This window comes from Chiloscyllium plagiosum, chromosome 27 (genome assembly GCF_004010195.1).
Source record: "Chiloscyllium plagiosum isolate BGI_BamShark_2017 chromosome 27, ASM401019v2, whole genome shotgun sequence".
NCBI lineage: Eukaryota > Metazoa > Chordata > Chondrichthyes > Orectolobiformes > Hemiscylliidae > Chiloscyllium > Chiloscyllium plagiosum.
Window position 1 is genome coordinate 35142660 of NC_057736.1, and position 22465 is coordinate 35165124.

Sequence of the window (22465 nt, forward strand, 5' to 3'; positions counted from 1 at the left end):
TTTTCACCCTTTTCACCCTTTCCAACACCTCTTCTCTACATACCTCAAAGCCATCCATTCTACTTAATTGTGACTCAGTACTCACATTGACAACATTGACAGTTATGATCTTATTAAATGTTGGAGTAAGCTGTCAACCAAATGTCCTATTCCTGCTCCTACTCCAATATCTTGTGATTTTGACTCAAGTGATAATGAGTTGATGACATTGAAAGATCACAGGCACAAATGTTGAAATTTCATTTGGATTTTTCACACAATTTAAAACTCCCCAAAGCCTGCTCCTGACTTTTGAGTTAATATTGAGATTATTTTGGGACAAACAGTCCTTCTTGCAGTCTGTGAACCTCACATCCTTCATGTGTTGGCAACTGGAAGCACTCTGGTTTAGAAACAACCATATACACAAGGTACTTGACATGTCTATACAAACTGTGCTGGCTTAGGATTGCCGACAGTCGTCTCTGGCATCCTCACAACACTCTCTATTCTCTAGCTGAAGAGAAAATCCAGGCTCTAAACAACCTTTCCTTAAAAGAAAACAGCTCCCTACACTCCAGTAGAGATTAATTTGTTATATTTCATTGACATAAGGAGAAAAACTAAGGTCTTCTGAGTCCATTGTGTCAGACAGGCAACTGAGATATCCTTAGGTTTCCAAACATTTCCAGGTTTATCATTTTGCTTCTCAGGTTCTTTTGATATTCCTGTTAAATAAAGGTGACAAGATGAAAACCACCTTTGGAAGTAGGAAAAATAAATCTGAAAGGTATTCATGTTGGAATTAGAGGTTATAATTTCAGTAGTACAATAATGATGTTTATGCAATACATAAATGTGAAATGTGGACAAAATTAATCAACAAGTTTGAAATGTTTGCAGATACTCCTGAATTAGTGACAAAGTAAGCAAAGAGAAGAAACATAACAACGCAAAAACAAGTAGAATTATTTAGAGTTAGCTCATAGGAAATACAAGAAAGTAAATTAACTAGTGTAAAATAACTAGTACAAGACCAACTAACTAAATTACAGAGCATTTGAGTGATAATAAAACTAACAGGTTAGGCATAATTGTGGAAACATTTTGAAACCATCTGCCCTGTGGACCATTCCAACAGTAAGGATAATGTGCAAGACAGTAAGAACAATATTCCTGTTAAATCTGCTGGTTAGCCTCATCTTGTTTATTTTATGCAGTAAAGCAGCTTTTAACAAGGTACAGGGTGGAAGAATTTAGTCTCACGAAAGTAAATTCTATTCTATTCCCAATTCTATTCCAATCCAATTCCTGTGGCTCAGTTGGCTGGATCATCATAATCCTGGAGGAATACTTTGTGCCCTGTTGCCAATAGTGACGGTGCAGTGGCTCAGTGGTCAGCAATACTGCCTCACAACACCAGGGAGTCATGTTCGATTCCAGCCTCGGGCAACTCTCTGTGTGGAGTTTGCACATTCTCCACATGTTTGCGTAGGTTTCTTCCAGGTGTTCCTGCCTGATGGCCTTGATGTCATTGCATGGTACCTCCTACCTCAGACAGCTCCCTCAACTGATGCTAGGCATAGGAGGAGTCAGCCCTGGCACAGAAGAAGATGACTGTAGTGATTGGAGGTCAGTCATCTCACTTCCCAGGAATTCTTTACAGGAGTTCTTCAGGAACTTTAAAAACCTTCAAAAAAAACTGTCCTTGGCCCATCTACCTTCATCTGCTTCATTAATTACTTCTCTTCATCATAAGGTCAGAATTCAGAATATTTACCGATGATGGCACGATTTTCAGCACCATTTGTGACTCCTCAGGTACTGAAGCAGCCAGGTTCAAATGCAGCAAGATCTTAACAGCATCTAGCCATGTATAGAAAAGTGGCAGTTAACAATTGTGGGCCACACAAGTGCCAGACAATGATTATCTCCAAGAAGAAAGATTCTCACCATTTCAATTTGACATTCAATGGCATCAGCATCAGGGAATTTCCCATTATCAGGGGATAATTATTAGTGAATACCACAGACCAAAACTGAACCAGACTAGTATTATCAATACAATGGCTAAGGCATGGTGGCTAAATATTTAGCACTGCTTCCTCGCATCGTTAGGTACCCATGTTCAATTCCACCCTCAGGTGACTGTCTGTGTGGGGTTTGCATGTTCTCCCTCATGTCTGTATGGGTTTCTCCGGCTGCTCCGGTTCCCTCCCACAGTTCAAATGGTTAGCCATGCTAAATTGCTCATCGTTTCCAGGAATATGCAGGCTAGGTGGATTAGCCATGGGAAATACAGGGATAAGGATTGGGGGGGGGGGTGGTGCATCTGAGCGGAATGCTCTTCGGAGAGTTAGTTAAGACTTGATGGGCCAAATGATCAGTTTCCACGCTACGGATGCAATGATTCTATGAAGAGCAGTTCACAAGCTGCAAGGAATCCTTCAGTGAATAACTCATCTCCTGACTTCCTCAAACCTGTCCACTATCTGCAAAGCACAAGTTAGGACTATGATGGAATACTCCCCACTTCTCAGGATGTTTGCAGCTTCAACAATACTCACATCATCCAAGACAAAGTAATCCATATAATTTATATTACATCCACAAACATTCAGTTCCTGCACCACTGATGTTCAGTAGCAGCAGTGTGGACAATCTAGAAAATGTCCTGTAGAAACTCCTTAGAAAGGTTCCTTAGAAAGCACCTTCCAAACACAATATAAAACCCACAATTCAGAAGTACAAGAGCAGCAGATACATGGGAGGACCACCACTCAAGCCACTCCAAGTTCCCTCCAAGCCACTCACCACCCTGACTTGGAACTATATTGCTGTTCCTTCAGTGTCGTGGAGTCAAAATCCTGGAATTCCTCCCTAATGGCATCTCCAGCACATGAACTGCATAGGTTCAAGGGACAGTTCACCAAGGCTTTTTCAAGGGCAATTAGGTCTGGCAATAAATGCTGCCTAGTCAGTGGTACCCACATCCTATGAATCAATTTAATAAAAAGAAATGGGTGAAAATTACTTAAATGAGGCTCTGAAGTTAAAATGATCCTAAGCTCACATTGAGTAGCTATCCATGGAAGTTTCTCCCCCAATCCAACTTTAACTTCAAAAGCATTAAAACTACCATCCTGTCCTCAATGGTGCATGGAAACACCTTTGAGTCAGGCCTGATCTATTTACTTCTGGGTCAGTCTAGATATACTAACCATCACATAATCAATAGAACAAAAAGATATAAAATTAGCACCCATGTTTATTAATGTATATAAATTTTATAGTTGGAGATACTACACAGATCAGAAAAATAACATAAACCTTGAAAAATATCTTCCATTTAGCCAAGCAAACCTGGATCTTTGTGTCCGATTATGGCCAGGTAAGGAGAGATAAATTGGCTCCACTCTTTTGAACATCCACAGCAAATCACAAGAAAGACTTTTTATTTCGCCGCACTTAAATTAATTTTGATTAAACTGTATTACCAGCTAAAACTAAATGTCAAAGTTTTCTTAAATGAAAGTGATGAATTTTATTACTTACTAACCATGAGAAAAATAATAGATACAATATCAAACAAATCCCCCATACAAACATAGGTACAATGTTTTTAAAAATGGGAGTATGTCTAGTACAAAACAGGATCAAGAACAGTTTAAAAAGGTCCAAAAATCTTTGATATGTTAAGTTTTAACCTAAGACCATACTTCTTTTAATTGATATTGTATCTTCAGCAGTGGTGAAATTTGTTGATATCCTAGCGTTCTTAGTGAAAGGATATTTCTACAATTTGCTTTATCACCAAGAGCCATTTATCTGGGGATTGAGAGAAAATGAAGGGAGACATGGAGTGAGCCTTCTAGCTCTGTTTGTACAAATCAATTTTCTTTCTCTCTCTGCCCAAAAGCTGTTGCCTCAAATATGGTACACTTGCGTACTCCCATCTCTGGCTTCACTGCTTTATAAAGCATGATAATCTTCAGACAGTACGAATTAACTGGGAAATGCATATCGGCATTTAAATATCTTTTATAATGATGGTAATGTTGGCTCAGACTAATTCTTGTTTATTGATGGTTTGGTGAATGAATCTCAACCTGGTTAGGAGACCAATGCAGGCAAATTACTATAATGTTTTTCTTTTCTTAAAAGCACATTAGTCCATGAAAAGTCAAGATATTAGAATTAGATGATGACAGTTAAAAATTGATGATTGGGTTTCAACACTATTGTAACAGCTCTTAAAATTTGATAAAGGCCACTGATTTCTCAGTAACACGATTGGATAGGTCAGCAATAAGTCTGTCGTGTTCTACTTGCAACTCAAGAAGTTACCTGCACTGTGTTCATCTTTCCAAAGTAAATAAAGTTAACAATAATAAGTGGTGTTATGTTTGTGATTCCTGTTGCTATGAGAATACATAAAATACATAAACAGAGTTATGTATCAAACATACAGCAACCTTGTAAAGACATAGAGCTTGAGTTCTGAGCATTGGTACAAGTTCAAACAGATGTCAGAGAACATGATGGAAAAAGGGTAAGTAATGCAATGGAAAAGTATGGTATTATCTGAGCAAAGAAACTGGCAAGAGATAGAGTTCAAGGTCTATGATTTATCTAAAGCATCAACACAAATTACCATATTCAAACGTGCAAAACAATAATTTATTTGTGGGGATAAGCTGTGAAGAATAGTTTCAATTCCCTCAACATGGAATGGTTGTTAAAACATTTCATTTGTTCTGTTTAGATCATTTAAGTTAGTGTTTAACATCACATTAGAAAAACAATCACATTTGGGCACTGTTAGTGATTTCGACAATATACCATACTTTTTTCTGAACAATATTCATCATTTCCAGAAACGATTGCGAGTGGCTATTTTATTTTAGCCTAACTTTTCCTTCATAAATTTGAGCGAGTTAAGAAGTTGTGCAGCGAGAGAAAAATATTCTTGAGTTCCTTCGTCAATTATCCTCCATATTCTCACCCACCAAGTGAGAACCTTGTTCACTAATTTTGAAGATAAATACATTACCTCAATTTATACTTGATATTATGAAGAAGCATTTTCCCTGCTCTTATCTTTGAATGTTGTTTTATCTTTTGAATGTTCTGCTACTTTTTAGACGGCAACTGTAATGCAGATGGGTCTCCATGATGCTCTATTGCACAAATGTCATACATTTTTACTAGGGAGATACAAAACACAAAAGAATTGCAGATGCTGAAAATCAGAAATAAAAACAGTAATCGCTGTAAAAAATGCAACAGATCTGACTGTATTTGTGAAGACAAAGCAGAGTTAACTTTTCGGGTCTCGTGACCCTTCTTCAGAGTAGTGGTCTGTGTTCTGAAGAAGAGTCAACGGACCTGAAATGTCAACTCTGCTTTCACTGTACAGATGCTGCCAAACCTGCCACGTTTTTTCCAGCAATGTCTTCTTCTGATTCCCTCAGAAGATGTCAGGTGTTGAGGTGTTGTGCACAGCTTATCAATTCAGCTCAGAATATCAGTGGAGCTCAAGCTTAATGTCATGGTGTGGGATGGGATGTGCTCTGAAACGTACCTGCCTCTAGGTCCAAGGTGTTTTGTATGTCTATAAGGAGCAGTGAGTAGCTAAGGAATGGGTAGGTCTCTCAAGGACACAGGAGAGAATGTATGCGTGGAGGCAGACGCAGTGATTTGATTTGATTTATTATTGTCACACATACTAAGACACGGTGAATAGTATGTTTTGCGGGGTAACCAGATAAATTAGACCTTAAGTGCATCGGGGTAATTGAACAGAATGCAGAATAGTGTTACAGCAACTGGAAAGGTGCAGAGAAAGATCAGCTTTAATATAAGTCTGATAACAGCAGGGAGAAAGATGTTCTTGAATTTTGTATCTTCTGCCCTACAGAAGTGGGTGGATGAGAGGATAACCAGGGATTATGCTGGCTGCTTTCCCAAAGGCAGCACAAATTATAGATGGAGTCAATTGATAGAAGGCTGTTTTTTGTGATGGTCTTAGATAGAGCAGTTGGCATACCAAGCTGTAATACATCCAGATAGGATGCTTTCTATTGTGTATCTATAAAAATCGATAAGAGTCATTGTGGATGTGCTGAATTTCCTTAGCCTTCTGAGGAAGGAAGAGACATTGGTGTGCTTCCTTGATCAAAATGTCAACGTGGATGGATCAGAACAGATTGGTGGTATTTTCTCCTAGGGACTTGAAGCTCTTGACCATCTCCACTTCAGCACTATTGATATAGACAGGGTGAGTGTCAGGCCCTTACTGAATACTTTGTATCAGTATTCACAAAGGAGAAGGACATAGTGGATGTTGAGTCTTGGGAGGGGTATGTTGGTATTCCAGGGAATATCAATGTACAAAAGGAGGTAGTGTTGAGTGTTGGAAAGCTATTAAGGTAGACGAGTACCCAGGAGCTGGTGAGATCTACCCCAGAATGCTGAGGGAGGCAGCAGAGTTTTGAATGAGTTTTGAGTTATGAAGAGTGGAGGGAACAGGCCTGGAGTACATCGGAACAATTGAATCAAAGGGGAACAAAGGAATGGGTGAGAGTTTCAGGCGAGCTGATGGTACAGGTTGGAAATGCACAGGGTATAATGATAGCACAGGGATGTGGTCAAAAGTTTAACTCATTGTCAAACATGAGAAAAAGTTGTGACAGGTTAGTTGAGCCCAGTTCCCAGGGAGAAGGTTAGAGTCCGTGGCAAGAGATTGAGTTTTGTGGCAGGAATATAAGATATTGTATTAGTCTCTCCAATATTTAACTGGTGGAAATTTGTCCAGTAGTGGATGTCTGATCATTTAGAGGCAGTGGCAGGTTCAATAACGGTAGTGCATATGAAACAAAGTTGGATTCCAACAGTATCAGTGTATCACAGATGTTGTTGCCATGGGGCAAAATATAGATGCCGAAATCAAAAGGGGAGAGGTCACAAAGGTCCCTGGAGGACAACAAGGTTTATAGCACGGGTATGGGAATCACAGGTGGATATTCTCTGGCAATGGCTAGATAGATAACTGAACTAGTGGAGTGCAGTTTTAGCCAGCTAGACAATGGTTAGAGCGATTGTGAGGAAGGATAGCATGGTCATTTGCCTCAAAAGTGCAAGAGAAGGACAAGGAAAAACAAGTCAACATTAAATTTATGCTGGAGTGACTAGTGACAGAGTTCAATAACTTCACAATATGTAGAGCATGCCAACTTTGAGTGGTAGTGCATAACATATCACAATCCTCTTAATGCTGAGTAACAAGAACTCAGGAGTTTGATTCCCATTGGAACAGAATAGACCGGAGCGGTTATCGTTAAAACTACTCACTTACTGTTTTGATTTTTCCAGCCAAGGTTCTGACTCGAGCTTTTCCAAACACATTCATCAAGAGATAACCAGGGAGAAATCTACTCAGTGCAGGTGTATAATACAGGCCAAGAAAGTTTTTGTTAATTACTGTATTTCAACAGTTTCACAGCCCAAAGTCAGTTTGTCAACAACTGTAAATAGGTAAGTGTGTAAGGTATGTGGTGGAGCACTTGGCAGGTGGATAGTTAAGGAGATAGGGTGGCAGGTGGGCAGGGCTGCACGGTGACATTAGGTGCATATTTTAGTGCCAGCAGTTAGTTGAGGTTGGTTCGTTAGAGGGTGGAATTGATGTTCAGTTCTAAGACGTTGGAGCTGGGATGGGTGATGGGTTCAAAGGAGTTGGGCCAAGTATTGGGGGCAGGGGGCATGGAGGGGGTATTCATGTTGGCTCCAGTTAGGCAGACTGTCGGGTTGGTTGTGTGGGGGGGTGTTGTGAGGCCCTGGTGGTGGTGTGCCAGGTTCTGACATGGCCAGGCCTGGGGTTGTGAGGTGGAGAATATCAGCTCCACCAGGACCGGGAACAAGGAAGTGATTTTCTTCCAGGGAGACTGTGGTTGTTGATATTGACTCCAGCAGGAGTCAGATCAAGAGGTATTAGCTGTGATTTCAGGGAGTTCCAGGAAGCAGATGAGATGTAGTTGGGAAGAATCAATAAAGAAATGGGGACTCATTTTAATAGTCCTCCAGGAGCCAGAATAGGTTTTTAATCAACTTTTCCTGTTAATTGTTCAGCTTAAGTGATTGGGAAAACATCAAATTCCCCTACATAAATGGGCGCTTTTGAAGGGTTCCAGATGAGAGGAACTGAAAGCAAAAATGTCAATTTTCCTGGGCAATTTCCATGGAGCCAGTTCCTCCAGAGCTTCCTACATGTAATTCCAGTCTATGCAGCTGATACCTCTCTGGCATCTGAATATCTGGGATTTTCAAGAGTTGCTGGTTATGGTTTGTGCCACCAGCCCCACATTCTGAATGAAGGAAGGCACATGGCATTAAAACCCAGAGTAGCTGCAAACAGTCAATAGATTAATTGGATTTCTGATTTTTTTCTTTGTATGAAGCCAAACAGAGAAAAGGCTAAATTTGAAACTATAATCTGAGGCAAGCAATTCTGTATATATTGACACTGCTAAGATGTAATGACCAATAAATAGTGTAGATATTTTGCATGTTGTACCTTTGACAGTCTGTTTAGCTCTGGTTCAACGATAGCAAACTGCGACAACATTTTGAATTCATGACTTCATCTTGTCCTGAAATTTAATGCTTAGTTTTGCTCGATGGCATACAAGCCTCATCTTATTTTCTGTCAATGATTTTCCCCATCTCCACTCGAACCTGCACTTTGGCTGACTACTATGTTCTCTGGCAGCTGGTTGTATTACCTGCCAGAGTACTCTAGTAATTTGTCTAATGTCTCTTGAAGTGCCTGCATTGCTTTACTTCAAAACATTTAATCCTCATAAAGATTTGGCACCACTTAGTTTTGCCAACCTGCTCTTTTAGTGCTGTTAAACGTCATTAATTTTGACCTCGGGGCTTGGCAAATCAATTATGCTGAACAGGCATCTGATTTATTGTGATTTAAGCTTCTGGAAAAAGCAAAGTATTATAATGAAAGGTTTTATAATATGTAAGTCTGTGGTAATGAGATTCCAGTGGAGAAACAAATAGTTGGCATTGAGGGCACCGAAGGAATAGCAACTGGTTGAAGCATCATCTGCCCTGCCAGCTCAAGATTGGTGCAAGACTATTCTGACACTTCCAGTAGAGGCTGATGCCCACAGTAGTGGGCAGAGAAATAAATCAAGATCAGCAGAAGCTGGGGCTTCTATAGGGAAAATAGTGTCAGAGTCCCAGGATCATATGAGGACCAAGGGTAAATGTAAGTGGTGTGAGCAGGATTGTTTCTCAGGTTAGAGATATGGGGAAGGAGGGGAAATGAGGGGTGGGGGTTAGTTTGGAAGAAAGAAAGGGTTTGACTCAAGCAAGTGCCTTCCACATCTGCCCACCCCAGTGCCCAGTCGCTCAATCAATCAATCAGGCAGATTTGATCAAGAGGTATAACTTCTGAGATGACGAGTTGCCAGGAGGGTAGCACTGTTTCGTTATAGGGAAAAGTGACAGGTCCATCTGCAGCTTTAATCCCATCTTTTAGTTTCTTTAAATGGTTCTTAGGTGGCTATGTATGGACCCACCTCAATCAGTGGCAGGGATGGATGGTCACCCATGGACCTTCCCATCCAGAGCTTAATTCTGGTGGAGTTACAAATGTAGAGTTATTTGGGCATGCTCCCACTCTGCCAAATTAAATGCTCTTCCAATTTCCAATCTCCTCACCTTCAGGAGGTAGAATACTTCATCTATGGAGCTCCACCATACAGTAGGAAAGGGAATGCTTGATAAAACATCTCAAGGTTTTCTTGTGTACCTTCTAATAGCTGGTATAGGTTCAGCATTAACCATGAAGCAAGTCATGGTCTATATGCAAAGGAGAACAAAGAGTTGGAACTATTAAATAATCCACACTAAAACAATAATAATTTACATTTATTAATAGGAGTCCATAAATTCAAATAAAGTAGCCTTGCTCATCAAGCCTTTGAGACAAGGGGCCAAACTGTTTCATGTAATCATATCAATGGTATGGATTTAAATATGGAGCACACTATATTCATTCTCCTGTATGGGTATAGTAGGGCCCTGTTTTCAGAGGGGAAAGGCCATTTGCAAACTATTTTTCTGTTTCTAGTCTTGCAGCTTGTTCATCATTTGGGTGAAGACAGGGCAGAAGTGAACCATTAATACTGCTACTCCTCTTCAGTCCCCAAACACCAAAGACTGACACAATATATTCTTCAGAATTTCATTTCTCAATCTACTGAAACACACGGAACTGCGGTGCTTACATTATTCATGGTTGTCTACATGGAAACTTTGAACCAAATGATATGAGCTGGCAATGCCACTTGCAGACGTGAATCTCTTTTTTCGACAAACAATGCCACATTTGCTGTTGACTATATTCAAGTTTAAGATGGACATATGACTGATTGACAAGGGAGTTAATGGTTATGGGCACAGATGGAAAAATGGAGATAACATCACAATCAGATCAGCCATGATCTTATTGTACAGCAGGGCAGGATCAAGCGGCTGAATGGCCTATTTCTGTTTACATATATTCTGCTATTATATTACAGACAACCTCAGGATTGAATCGTGGCCGAAGAGTTCAAAAGACATAATTGCACATTTCTGTGTTGAATGGCATTGCACTGAACCACTGACATAATTAATTTGCATAAAACTGAAACCATATGGGAACCAGTATGATCACTGAAAATACCACCAGGTTTCTAAAAAAGACAAGGTAAAACTAGTATTTATATTGCACCTTTATTTACCTCAGGATATTTCAAAGCACTCAGCCAATTAAGTACATTTGAAATATCTATTTTCTAATAAATGTGTTCAAAGATGCTATTATACATCCCTGGAACAGATGCATCTTTGAGCCTCAGCCTCCTAGCCCAAAGATAGGGACACTACCACTGTGACACATGGATGCTACCTTTGAAATATGTAATCACTGTTTTCATAAATGCAAAATGGCAGCCAATTTGTGCACTGCAAGATCCCATAAACAGACTGTGACAATGGTCACCTGTTTATCTGATCCTGACTGAGGGTTAAATACTGGACATGAAAACAAAGACAATATCTCTGGTTTCCTAAGGAATGTCTTAAACTAACTTAAGAGTGCAAACAGAGATGGTTCATTCATCTTAATTGTTTTTCTTATCAGAAAAGCATGCATCTTGCATAGTAGATGCAGATTAGAGTTGGTCCCAGGAGTGAACTGACCAAATAAAGCTTCAAATCCAAAGCTCTGAAATTTGTCATCTCTTAAAGTTGCTGGCTGGACCATCTGTTACACTTTTAGCTTCAATTACAGTAATGACTGATGCTTAAAACCTGAGCTCTATCTGTACTGTAATCTCGCTTTTTTTTATACCGTGCGTGTATTTTTACATTGTATTCTATTGTCAGGTTGTTCTATCTTTCTCGTATCTGATGGAATCATAGTGATCATGCCAAAAACATGGAGAAGCAATTCCCATTGAGAGCTTCAGTTTTCAGGATCCAGTTTTTTTTTAATAAACTACATATGTCCAATATAAAAGGATCAAAACTAAAAGCCAAAGCTGCACCACATACCCACGCTCTCACGATACTGCACGTTTGTAATCAGAGTTCAGTTGCAGTGCTCCTCCTGCTCCAAAGTAAAATGTCAGCTTTGCCACCTAACCTAGGCATGAAACTGGGTCCAGATTTGTTCCTCACCCGTAATGGGGAAGAAATCATTTTATCTGAAGTCCAATTCGAAAGTACTCCGACCAGCTTCTCCACTCCTATCATTGCGACCACTACCGTCCCCTTCAGCGATCTACCTGCAATCTACCCATTGCTAAAGAGGCAACCTGTTTGACATTCACCTTGAGAAAATGAGTGAGCTGTGAATGCCTGTAACTTCTCTCTGAGCAGCTCATGCATTTTGGCTGACATCAAGGTTACCATTTAGGGCGCACGCTTTGAGCACAGTGGAAATTTCCGGGCTATAAACATGCCAACAACTTTGGGAGCAAAATTCTTGTAAACTATATTGCCAGGAAGAGAGTTTTAGAAAGATTCAGTGTTACATACTACAAGGACTGAAGTACCTTCCTAGCACTTTTAAGGTTATTGCAGAAACATCAATCTCAATGAATTACAGCACTGCAATTGATTGTTATCAGATGAATCAGAAATTGGAATTTCTGATATGAATGATTTCATGTTTTAATAGGATAGCACAGATTTTAGATTTTTTAATGCTAAAATACCAACATGTAGAAATGGGAAAACTCAACTTATTTGGCATATGTCATCAGAGATCCCAAAAAATATTGGACTTGCAAATGCAAGCATAATGCTTACGCCAACCAGAGAGTACAAGAACTGAACTGGGACAAATGTGGACTCACCATTATCCCAATGACCATTGAATTTTCCAAACCAGTTCAGAACCATGGAACACCCACATCCAGAAACATCCCAGGATGCAGTGACGTTAATATATGACATTTGATGACTACAGCAGGTCCATACTTCCTACATATAAGGGCAACTGAATTGTTTGTCAATTTTACACAAATTAAATCACTCTATTTAGCATCCTTAAGAGCAATCCTCTTTTCATTCCACATATTCCACAATATTTTGACAAAATTATTTGCTACATAAAAGTTATTGCTAGAAGTGTTCATAATCCATCAGACCTGATGACAAACTTGAAAGTGTACCTTTACATCACAAACTTATGAAAATAGAAGCCTTAATCATTTTTTCAAAACAAATTCACTAAGTATAGACTTATTATTAATAGGTAATATGGCCTTTGTTTGTGGGAGGTTATGTCTCACAAACCTGAATGAGTTTTATGAAGAAGCGACAAAGATGATTGATGAAAGTAAGATGATGGATGTTGTCTACATGGATTTTACTAAAGCTGTTGACCAGGTTAATACAAAAAGTGAAGTCACATGGGATTAATGATGAGCTGGTAAAATGGATTCAGAAGTCTCTTGGTCATGGAAGACAAAGAGTAATGGTGTATAGATTTTTTTCTGAGTGGAGGTCTGTGACCAGTGGTGTTCGTCTGGGATCAGTGATAGGATCCCTACTGGTCGTAATATATAAGTGATTTGGAGGTGAATGCAGGTGACCTGATTAGTACATTTATGGGAGCTGCAGTTCGTGAGGAGGATTACCAGAGGACACAGCAGGATATAGATGAGCTGGGGTCTTGGGTGGAGAAATGGCAAATTGAGTTTAATTCAGACAAATGTGAGATGATGTATTTTGAATGGTATAATGCAGGAATAAAGTATACAGTAAGTGGCAGTACCGTTAGAAGCATTAACATATGGAGAGTTCTAGGTGTACAGGTCCTCCGTATATACACTAGAGAATGTACTTTTTATTTTAAATGAAAGTTTGTACTCAAGAAGACAAAACAAATTAGTAATGGAGGATGTGATACTTTCCCATTTTAAGTCCTCAGAGTCAGCTTCAAGCATTTCTAGGTCAGTTGTAACATGCTTCGAGGCAGAGTGAGCTTCCTGTCTCTATCTTGACAATGTGAGTCAACTTCAACTTCAGAATGTTGTACTGAAAAAATGTGGTATTTCTCTATTTCGCACATCATCATCTTGTGCCCATTTCTGCCAAATATTTTAATTAAAGCCAGAATAAACTGCTGTGTTAAAGGGAATTACTAGAGAACAGGCACAATTCTTGGCACAGCCAGACATCATGGGCTGCTGTAATATTGACCTCAGAAAACATCATTTTTTAATTAGGGTAACTGTTTATTATAGCAGCTGTGGTTCATAATAGCTGCATCATTGCAACACAGTTCATACCTTCAGAAGGCAAGGAAATTCTTCAGTTTATTGTGTCCATACAATTTCTTCAGAAGAGCTATCAAATTAGCCCCACTCCCCATCTCTTTTCCCACTGCCCTCCATGTTGTTTTCCTTTCCCTCCCTAAGAGAACAGTGAGGGTACCAACCCTCCATTGACTACTGCAGTTCAAGAAGGAAGCTCACCACCACCTTCTCAAGGACAATTAGATACAAACAATAAATATTGGCTATAACCTGTTTCTTGTAAACGAGTGAAAGAAAATAATCTAAATCCTAGCATGCTGAAGGAGAGAGACAATGGCTGCACTTGCCGCATCTTCCAAATCTGCATTCTTCAGACAGGAGGGTGACAAATGTAACTCTGCTATCAAATGCAGGAGGGAGAAAGCAAGGAATTACAAGTCAGTCCATTTGACATCAGTCAATGAAAAATGTTGAGATTTACTATTAAGCAAAATGTAGAACTATAGAAATTCATAATAAGAATAGACAGAATCATACGACTTTATGGAACAGAAATTATGTTTGACAAATCTAGTGTACCTTTCTAAGAATATAACTTGCAGCTTAACAGAAGTAAAGCCTATGGGTACATTATTTTTGAATTTCCAAAGACAATTTATAAGGTGCCACATGGAAGATTTCACATGTGTTCGTGGAATTAGCTTACACATTTTCAAGTATAGAGAGATTAATCTAATGGACAGAGAACAGCTATTTATGCTCTCATATTAATTTTATAAAGGGACAGAGTCTAGTGGTGTCCAAACTTACCAACTATACTGTCATGAATACGTAAAATGGTTATCAGGAGAATGCAAGGAATCTGCAAAAAGATCCGGACAAGTGGACAGGAAGGAAGATAGCGGCTAATTTATAAAATGGGGAAATTTTTGTTTAAGTATATTCTCTTATCAAATCACTTTCTTTCTCAAACGTTGGAAACTACTAAATGTTGGCTCTGAGGAATTTGGTTGCCCTTAGTCATGAAGTCATACAGCACAGAAGCAAATGCTTCAGTCCAACTTGTCCATATCGAATAAGTTTCCCAAACTGAACTAATCCCATTTGTCTGCATTTAGCTCATATGTGTCTAAACCTTTCCTATCCATGTACCTGTCCAAAGGTCTTTGAAATATTGTAATTGTACACACCTCTACCACTTTCTCTGGCAGGTCACTCCACATACACACGACCCTCTGTGTGAAAAGTTTGTCTCTCAGGTCCCCTTTAAATCTTTCCCCTGTCACTTTAAATCTTTGCCCTCTAGTTTTGGATTCCTCACCTTGGAGAAAAGATATTTCCTCTTCTCCTTATCTATGCCTCTCATGATTTTATAAATGCCACCCCTCAGCATTCTCTGCTCCAGAGGAAAATGTCCCAGCCTATCCAGTCTTTACTTATAATTCAAACCCTCCCGTCTTAGTAACATCCTTGTAGATCTTTTCTGCACTTTTCTCATTTAATAGCATCCTTCCTATAATGGGGGGAGCGAAACTGTACACAGTACTCCAAAAGTCATCAATATCTTGTACAATCGCAACATGACATCCCAACTCCTATACTCAATGCTCTCACCAATGAAGGCAAGTGTGCCAAATGCCTCTTCACCACCCTGTCTGCCTGTGATGCTACTTTCAAGGAACTATATACTTGCCCCCCCAGGTCTCTCTGTTCAACAACAATCGCTAAGACCCTACCGTTGTGTAAGTCCTGCTCTGGTTTGTCTTACCAAAATGCAACACCTTACATTTATCTAAATTAAACTCCATCTGCCACTCCAAGATCTCATTATACCTAGGGAGGAAGTCTTGAGGTGCAAGACTTGCGCCCACACCTCCCCCCTCACCTCCCTCCAAGGCCCCAAAGGAAACTTCCATATCCGCCACAGATTCACCTGCACCTCCACATACATCATCTATTGCATCCTCTGCACCCGATGTGGCCTCCTTTATATTGGGGAGACAGGCCAGCTACTTGCGGAGCGTTTCAGAGAACACCTCTGGGACACCCGGACCAACCAACCCAACCACCCTGTAGCTCAACATTTCAATTCCCCCTCCCACTCCACCAAGGATATGCAGGTCTTTGGACTCCTCCATCGTCAGACCACAACAAAACGACGGTTGGAGGAAGAACGCCTCATCTTCCAGCTAGGAACCCTCCTTATCTTAGCCTGCTGGACAAACTTTCCTCATTCCTGAAGAAGGGCTTATGCCCGAAACGTCGATTCTCCTGTTCCCTGGATGCTGCCTGACCTGCTGCGCTTTTCCAGCAACACATTTCCAGCTCTGATCTCCAGCATCTGCAGACCTCACTTTCTCCTCATTATACCTAACCTTTTTCACTCTCCACTACACCACCAATTTTATATAATTCATAAACTTACTAATCATGCCTCCTATATTCTCATCAAAATTGTTTATATAAATAACAGACAACAGTGGACCCAGCACTGATTCTCGCGACACATCAGATTGACTGGCCTCCAATCTGAACAACAATCCTCTATCACCATCCTTTGTCTCCTACAGTCAAGCCAATTTTGCATCCAACTGGCTAGCGCTGTCTCTGGATCCCATATGATCTAACCTTACTAACTAGTCGGCCATCTGGAACCTTGCTAAAGACCACGTAGACAACCATTTACCACTTTGCTTTCATCCATCTTCTTGGTCATCTCTTCAAAAAACTCAATCAATTTAGTGAGACATAATTTTCCACACACAAAGCCATGCTGGCTATCCGTAATTGGGCCTTGCCTTTCCAAATGCAAGTAAAACCTATCCCTCAGAATCCCCTCCAATAACTTACTCATCACTGACATCAGGATCACTGATCTAAAGTTCCCTGGCTCTTCTGTGCAAGTACTCTTAAATAATAGTGCAACATTAGCCACCCTCCAGCCTTCCGGCACCTCATCCATGACTATCGATGATATAAATATCTCTGCTTGGAGCCCCACAATTTCTTACCTAGCTTCCCATGATGTCCTGGAATATATCTGATCACATTCTGGAGATTTATCTACCTTTATGTGTTTTAAAACTCCAGTACCTCTTCTTCTATAACGTGGACTTTTCAACACATCACTATTTATTTCTCTAACTTCCCTATCTTCTATGTCATTCTCTACAATAAATACTGATGTGAAATATTCATTTAGTATCTCATCCTTCTCATGTGGTTCCACACAGGGACTGCCTCATGGATCTTTAAAAGGCCCTATTGTCTCCCTTGTTACTCTTTTGCTCTGAATATACTTGCAGAATCTCTTTTGATTCTCCTTAACTTTATCTTCCAAAGCTATGTCCTCTTCTTGACCTCCTGATTTACCTCTTAAGTGTACTTCTATACTCCTACACCCCTCCAGGGATTCACTTCATCCCAGCTGTCTATACTCACATATGCCTCCTTCTTTTCCTTGATCACAGCCTCAATGTCTCCAATCATTCAGTGTTCCCTACTCCTACCAGCCTTGTCCTCCACACTAGCTGGAACATACTGTCGCTGAACTCTTGTTATCTTACTTTTGAAAGCTTCCCTTTACCTGCAAAAAGCTCCCCCCCACCACACTCAATTTTTGAAAGTTTGATCTAATGCCATCAAAATTGGCCTTGCCCTAATTTAGAACTTGAACTTTTAGACCAGGCCTTTCCTTTTCTGTAACTATTTTAAAACAAATAGAATTGTGGTCACTGGTCCCAAAGTTCTACTCCACTAACACCTCAGTAACTTGCCCCGCCTTAAATCCCAACAGAAGGTTGAGTTTTGCTCTTTCTCGAGTCAGTACATCTATATATTGATAAAGAAAATTTTCTTGAACACACTTAACAAATTCCTCCCCATCTAAACCCTGAACACTTTGACAACCCCAGTCTATGCTCGGAATGTTAAACTTCAGTTACAGTAGGTTTTAAGGAATTCAAATAACATGTTGACCTTAATTGCAAGGGGGTTGAACCATTTCTGGTCTCTATCAAAGAAGGCATGTATTTGCCTTAAAATCAACACAATGAAAATTCATTAGATTAATTTCTGGGTTAGAGACTTATTGTATGAAATGAAATGAAGTTGAATGGGCCTATCCAGTCTACAAGAATAAGAGGTGTTCTTATTGAGACATAGAAAAATTCTGGGAGGGCTTAACAGAGTGGATATAAAGGCTGCTTTCACCTGCTGTGAATTCTCAAGCTAGTGGATAAGAAGTTCACTATTCAGTTTGAGATAGAAACATAGAGGGTAGGAGCAGGACTAGGCCATTTGGTCCCTTGAGCCTGGTCCACTATTCAATAATATTATGGCTGATCAGAGATCAATATCCACATCCCTCCTTGATCCTTTTAGCCATAAGCGCTACCCACCCACCTCCTTCTTCAAAACACATGTTTCGGCCTCAAATGTTTCCTCTGGTAGTGACTTCCATAGACTCAACAGTCTCTGGGTGAAGAAATTTATCCTTATCTTAATCCTAAAATGTTTACCCCTTATCTTTAAACCATGGCTGCTGTTTCTGGACTCTTCCAACCAGCATGAACACCGTTCCTGTATCTAACTGTCTTGCCCTGTTAGAATGCTATATGCTTCTACAAAAGACCCCCACCCCCGCCATTTTTCTAAACTCCATTGAATACAATTCTAACTGATTCAATCTCTCCTCATACATCAGCCCTGCCACCCCAGAAATCAACTCGGTAAACCTGAGACTGAGAGGAGCAGACAGTTCTTTAACCAGGAGTTGTAAGTGTTTCTAATTAGAGTCATAGAGTCATAGAGATGTACAGCACGGAAACAGACCCTTCAGTCCAACCCATCCATGCCGACCAGATATCCCAACCAAATCTAGTCCCACCTGCCAGCACCCGGCCCATATCCCTCCAAACCCTTCCTATTCATATAGCCACCCAAATGCCTCTTAAATGTTGCAATTGTACCAGCCTCCACCACTTCCTCTGGCAGCTCATTCCATACCCGTACCACCCTCTGTGTGAAAAAGTTGCCCCTTCGGTCTCTTTTGTATCATTCCCCTCGCACCCTAAAACTATGCCCTCTAGTCAGATGTTAATTTATTGAGTATATTCATGGCTGTGATAGATAAATAGAAACTACAAAGATATCAAGGATGACAGGAATTAGGGAAGAGAGTTGAACCGTGCATCAACCAAGACCGTTCTGAATGGTGAAACAGGCTCGAGAGATCATTTCAACCTCTCCTGCTCTTTTTTAAAGCTTAAATTATTGATGCAATTCCCTTTTGACAATTGTTTTCATTCCCTTTCCAGATTATGATACCTCTTTGCATTAAGAAATTCTTATCTCCCCTATATTGACTGCCAGTTATCAACCTGTCAGTGGTCTACAACCAGATGCAGCCACTTTGAAACTAATAGTTGCATGTGGAATCACACCTTGCTAACAATCAGCAGAAATTAATCCAATAAAATGTTATAAATACTACCAAATATTGATTATGAGGTTATTTGAATGTGTCAGAAAGTAATATCGGATGAGTAACCAACCCCAATGAGCAAAATCCCCCAAGGATTTTTCATCAGATGTACTGAATTAGTCAGTGCCAACCAGAATAGTTTTTAAGGAACTAAAATTACATTAGTGGTGGTTGATTAGGAGGATAAAATTTGTCCAATGTCCCTTCATTTTGTCATTATTTATCCATGCTTGCAGGAATAAGGTCATCCATTCTAAATAAAGCTTGTTAATACTCATTATCAATACTCACACATAAGTAATGACCTGTCAGACAAGGTATGAGACATTAATGGGTAAAGATGAAACTGTACCGAATGAGGAGTCTGTCAAAGTTAAGTATTGGCAGAGGAAACAAAACAAGAAACAAATACACTCTCCATTGATGGTTCAACAGATTATAAATACATCAGATGGCAGACTATAAACATAAATGCATTGAGTATGGAATTTCCACTCACTGTTGCACTTGTTCATTTCTGGTGTCCGAACACCAAAGTATCCAATTGGGCATGATGGCAAACAAATGCCCGTCTGCCGAATGTCGTTCCTTTCCAGAAGGATGAACAATTTAGGCAAACACTTTAGACATCCATTGTACTCGGAGCATACCTCACACCCTTTTGGACAAACTGGGGTTACTTCCGTGCTTACTGAAAAACAAAACATAAACCCACAATAAAAAACATCAAATTATCAGACTAAATTTAAAAAAACTTACGCTGGAGCTTCATCAGAATCATGCACAATCGACATGAGATGGAGAATTCTGTAAAGGATGTTACAATATGTTAAATATGGACTCTTGAACTTTAACTACTATTTACCTCTATGTTATAACTGAGACTACTCATGGACTAAAATAGTTCTGAGAAATGAAGACATACAGACCTAAAATGACTGCAATGATCAACTGATCACAAATTGAAGCAAGCTTCATGAGACAGATTCAGAATAAACAAAATTATCCATATTAACATTAACATTTTTGCCAAACTTGTTGCCAAATCAAGTGACTAATTCAATGTCAAAATTTCACTTGTCCTGTCTTAATTCATACTTTTATGTTAACTTCACTTATTGGGAGATGAAAGACTAACCTGCTTGTTATCTGGTTTGGAAAGACAATGAAGTTAAACTCGGGAAAACACGCTAACCTGTTTTTCAATGGCTGTTTTTCAGCAGCAGACCAAAGACAAAGAACATGGATTTATACCAGCAAAGACTGAAAAATTCTTTCTTGTCTTTTTTTTTCTCATCAGTTCTGAAAAGAGTGCTCAATAAGAAAAAGCCAATAAGGAAAACAATTTTTCATAGTTCACCGAAACCTATATACATCCAGAGAATATCAGCTAGCAATAAAACTACTGTGCTCTCAGTTTAAACATTGAACAGCTCAAGAATTAAGAACTGTATAACCTTTATTTTCCCTAACTATACCAGATGTACTCATTTTATTAAAATTATCATATGTTTACAGATACGTTTTATGTCATGTTTATTATTTTTGCTTTCTTAGAGCTAAAATTCTTCTGTCTCTCACTAAAGAAAATTTGGTAATTAGCTTTGTCACTTAGATCTAATTAATTACATCTTTAATTGATGTGAACTAAAAGGAATAAAAATAGTTATCACAATCAACTGGCAGGAGGTTAAAAAGAAGGGAACTGATTTTTCCTCCCCACATGCTTATAACAAGCTGTTTCTTTTGCTCGCTGATGTCTACACTATGAAGAGCATCACCATGGAAGATTCGAATTTTATTTCATGGTTTAGGATAGAGTTACAATATTGCATGTTCCAATGTCAGAAAGCAAAAATAAAAGTGGAGAATTTCTTTCAATTCATTCTGCAGACAATATATTACATCATGAACTCCATTAAAGCACTCCCCCTCCCACTCATATTGCATCACTGTGTTTTCTTTTGCTGTCATGCTATATCGCCCTGTCTGAGTGAGATCACTAAATCTCATGTTGCAGATCCATAACCATTTTTGCCACCAGGCAACTTTGTACATTAACACCAAAACTCAGCACGGGACAAATATCATATTTACATAACTATGCTTTAATGCTGAGCCAATACTCTTGATTCATCCATCCAATTGTTCCCATCTCTAGTAGCACCAGTAACACAGCTGTTGTCAGTAGTAATTCACTCACGTTGTTCAACTAAAAATAATTTCTCCAGATAACAGGTATGAAAGGTCAAAATCTCTAATTACATTGGTGGGATTTTACAGTTCAATTGGACACAGTAGAAGGTTTCACACATTTCACCATGACACAAAACCCAGAAGTAAAATGATAGCACAAATCTACAGCACTAGCATTTACAATTCCATAACAATTAACAGAATAATGGGATATTATTCAAACACATGTTATCTCTGACCACAGGGAAGGTAAGTGCATGAGTTCTCAATTGCCTCCTTCCACATTGTTCCTATAATCCATTTCAACATTGGCAGATTTCTGGTTACCAATCTCTACTTTAAATATAAAGACGGAGCATCCAAAGCCCCTGGGTTACAGAATTTGAAAGGTACACAACTCTCTGAGTTAAAATAAATCGCATATCAATCCTAAATTGTATCCCCCTTATTCTTAGTTTGTTCTCAACACCCCAACCAGGGGAACCATCCTACCTGTATCTACCCTGACTGCCTCTTTAAGTATTTAGTAGGTTTCAATGAGTTCTCTGCTCATTCTTTGAAATTGGCCTGGTTTGCCCAATCCTGCTTCACAGGACTGATCCACCATTCTGGGGTCGAATCTGATGAACTTTCAATGCACTCCCTCAATGGCAATAACAACTTGCCTTTTCAAACAGGGGCCAGGACTCATCTGAGATACAAAATATAAGTTAGTACATTTTAAATACCTTTTTCTTCTGGAAACACATCTCATTAAGTTTGGAATCTATTTATATGAATCACTTAAAAGTGGCATTTTTGATAAGGAATAGCATTACAGCTGTATTGAGGGAGAATATTCCCGGAAATGCGTCCAGGGAAGTTATTTGGGTTGAACTGAGAAATGAAAAAGGGATGATCACGTTATTGAGATTGTATAATAGACTCCCCACTAGTCAGGGGGAAATTGAGACACAAATTTGTAAGGAGATCTCAG

At 39.4% G+C, this 22465-nt stretch overlaps 1 protein-coding gene across 2 annotated transcripts in view; it reads right to left on the reverse strand.

Moving 5' to 3' along the window:
* Window positions 1-22465, reverse strand: part of rspo1 (R-spondin 1) — a 200935-nt gene that overhangs the window by 109220 nt on the left and 69250 nt on the right. For both annotated transcript variants that reach the window (XM_043717871.1, XM_043717872.1), the window contains exon 3: window positions 19793-19984. In XM_043717871.1, coding sequence (XP_043573806.1) covers window positions 19793-19984 — 192 coding nt within the window. The remainder of the gene's footprint in view (window positions 1-19792; window positions 19985-22465) is intronic.